At 38.4% G+C, this 2,841-nt stretch overlaps 1 protein-coding gene across 1 annotated transcript in view; it reads right to left on the bottom strand.

Moving 5' to 3' along the window:
- Position 1: 1 nt before the first annotated feature.
- The window catches only part of LOC119408723 (protocadherin gamma-A11-like), a gene marked incomplete at its 3' end in the record, with an annotated part of 4,856 nt that continues 2,016 nt past the window's right edge, over positions 2-2,841 (bottom strand). The window contains exon 2 of the mRNA XM_037675563.1: positions 2-423. Within this exon, the coding sequence (XP_037531491.1) occupies positions 2-423 (422 nt within the window). The remainder of the gene's footprint in view (positions 424-2,841) is intronic.

The following is a 2,841-nucleotide window of genomic DNA, read 5'->3' on the forward strand; positions in this document are numbered from 1 at the left end:
TCTGATCCAGAATGAACACGTTCACTGTCACGTTGCTGCTCAGAGACTGAGCTCCAGAATCTGTGGCCACAACTTGGAACTGGAAAGTTTTCAGACTTTCAAAGTCAAAACTCTTCATTGCAACAATATCTCCAGTTTCTGAATTAATGTTTAAAAATGATGTGAGCATGTTTGCCCCCTCTCTATCCCTCGAAATAAAGTATGAAATCTGAGCGTTACTGCCTTCATCCTGATCCTGAGCTGTCACTGAGAAAATCTTCTCCGCAGGTGTATTATTCTCACTTATATAAAATGTGTAGGGGCTATGTGAGAAAACTGGACTGTTATCATTCACATCTGATATTATCACTTTAATATTTTTCTCAGATGTTAACGACGGTTCCCCTCCATCTTTTGCAACTATTATGACGTCATATATGGATTTCTCTTCTCGATCCAGTTTACCGTTAGTTACTAAGGAATATATATTGCTTTGTAAAGATGGAACGATTGTAAAATGAAGTTTTTCATTAATGTCACATATAACTTTCCCATTCAGTTCAGAATCAAAGTCTGTAACACTAATCAAAGCCACTGTAGTGCCTGCTTTAGAATCTTCAGGGAGCGCTTGTGAAAATGACGTCACTTCAATTTCTGGCGCGTTATCATTTAGGTCGACTATGTTAATTACGACATTCTTGTCGGTTTTCAAAGTTGCCGCACCTTTGTCTGATGCCTGCACATCGATTTCATATCTGGACCTGTCCTCAAAGTCTATATTCCCTGCCACAACTATGACTCCAGTCTCTGGGTTTAAATTAAAAAGTGCGCGCACTCGCGCTTCCACGTCATGGCTGAATGAATAAAAAACATCTCCATTTGAACCTTCATCGGAATCTGTTGCATTAATCTGGATGACAGTTGTACCTACAGGGGAGTTCTCCTTTAAAGACACAGAATATGACTCCTGGCTGAAAACGGGCGGGTTGTCATTAACATCAGAAACATTAACTATTATTGTCATGTTTCCAGACTTTGGAGGTCTCCCTCCATCTAAAGCTGTCAGTAACAGCACGTGGCTTTTCACTGATTCCCTGTCAAGTGGCTTTTCAAGAACTAAACTGGGAGTTTTACGGTCCTCACCGCGATCCTTCACTTCTAATCTGAAATGATCGTTATTACTCAGTTTATACTGCTGGACGGATAATAACCCACTGTCAGCATCATGAGCAGTTTTTAGCAGAAATTTGGCTCCTTGTAATGCAGATTCAAAAATCTCCAACATGATTTTATTCTCGGGGAAGCTCGGCGCATGGTCATTCACGTCCAGAATCTCCACCGAGACGTGATGGATCTCCAGCGGGTTCTGCAGCACCGTTTTTAAATCCACAACACAAACCTTGCTGCGGTCGCAGATTTGCTCTCGGTCGATTTTTCGGTTCACAAACAAGACGCCGTCATCCTGATTCACGGTGAAAGGAGGCTCCGTGGAGCCGTAGACAATACGCACCCCCCTCTCTTTGAGCGTCGTCTTATCAAGACCTAAATCCTTTGCGATATTCCCAACAACTGTTCCTTCCTGAACTTCCTCGTTCACAGAATATCTAAACTGTGCTTTGACGCAGATCCAAGAAGAAATCTGAAACAGCATGAATATAATCCATTTTGTCCGGTTTCTCGTCAGTGCACGTTCCCTTTGTTCCATGGTGGAGGATTAAAAAAAAAACGACAGCACTGTAAGCGCACTTCGGATAAGCTTTAAATAAGCCAATTCGGACTTATTCTGCTTCACCCGGTGTCATAATCCAAACAAATAACTGACCGAGAATATATTTCCGACTGAATCACCTCCTCAAGACCGCAGACGCTCTCGTTGTTATATTTAAAGGGGAACGGGATGGGTCTGATGCATGTGACAAAACGCGCAGAACTATTAATGTTATCATGCTGACACCAAGTGACGTGGATGGACATTGCAAAGCTAGACTGGTAAAAATAGAAAAATAGAAACAAAACAGATTCCATCAAATGTTTTAAACAACTGAGATGTAGAAAAAATGGACTAAATCTACAACTTGCTTAATAAAACAATACTGAATATTAAATGTATTTTTTAATGGGTATAAAATGCAATCTCTTCTGTTTTAATTTTTACTTTGGTTTATTTACTTTATTATTATTTTATTTTTATGTTTTTAATTATTTGTTTTTTATCAAAGACACATGGAGTAAATTTCAGCACCACGGACAGGGGAATGTTACAATCAGCACATTTTCAGACAAATAGTTAATACGAAAACATAATCTATTCTGCCATATACATCACATCCAGGCACCTTCAGTTTGACACCACTGCTGAAAATACATGAAGGAGCTTAAAAGTGAAATGAACAATACAATGTGAATGTTTTGCCCAACTGTGTTGGTAAAAAAATGTTTTAATTTGCCTTCCTTAATGATGTTTGAATGGAGGTTGTTTGAACTGCCAGAAAAGAGAAGGACAAATGTTGCTGATTTGCAAAAAGCTTTGTTAAAGTTCAGCATTTTAGGTTAATATTTGGTGCAAATTTGTTAAAAGAAAATAAAAATAAAAATGTTCTTAAGCATAAACACAGTATGCAGAGATCACAAAGGTAGTCATCAGTCCTGAATAAAAGTAAATTAAAATGAAAAAAATAAATAAATAAAACACAAAACTGACTAAAGAAGATGCAATTGAACCAGTGGACTCATGAAAGCTGGATAATGGATAAATTGTTTACAACAAGTTACAAATGACTTTACCTCCAGGAATAAGGAGAGCAAAATTATTGATCTTACCTCCTCAGATGTTTTCCTCCTGTCAGGTAAGACCAGTGTGTT

This window comes from Nematolebias whitei, chromosome 4 (assembly GCF_014905685.2).
Source record: "Nematolebias whitei isolate Nwh7 chromosome 4, NemWhi1, whole genome shotgun sequence".
Taxonomy (NCBI): Eukaryota; Metazoa; Chordata; class Actinopteri; order Cyprinodontiformes; family Rivulidae; genus Nematolebias; species Nematolebias whitei.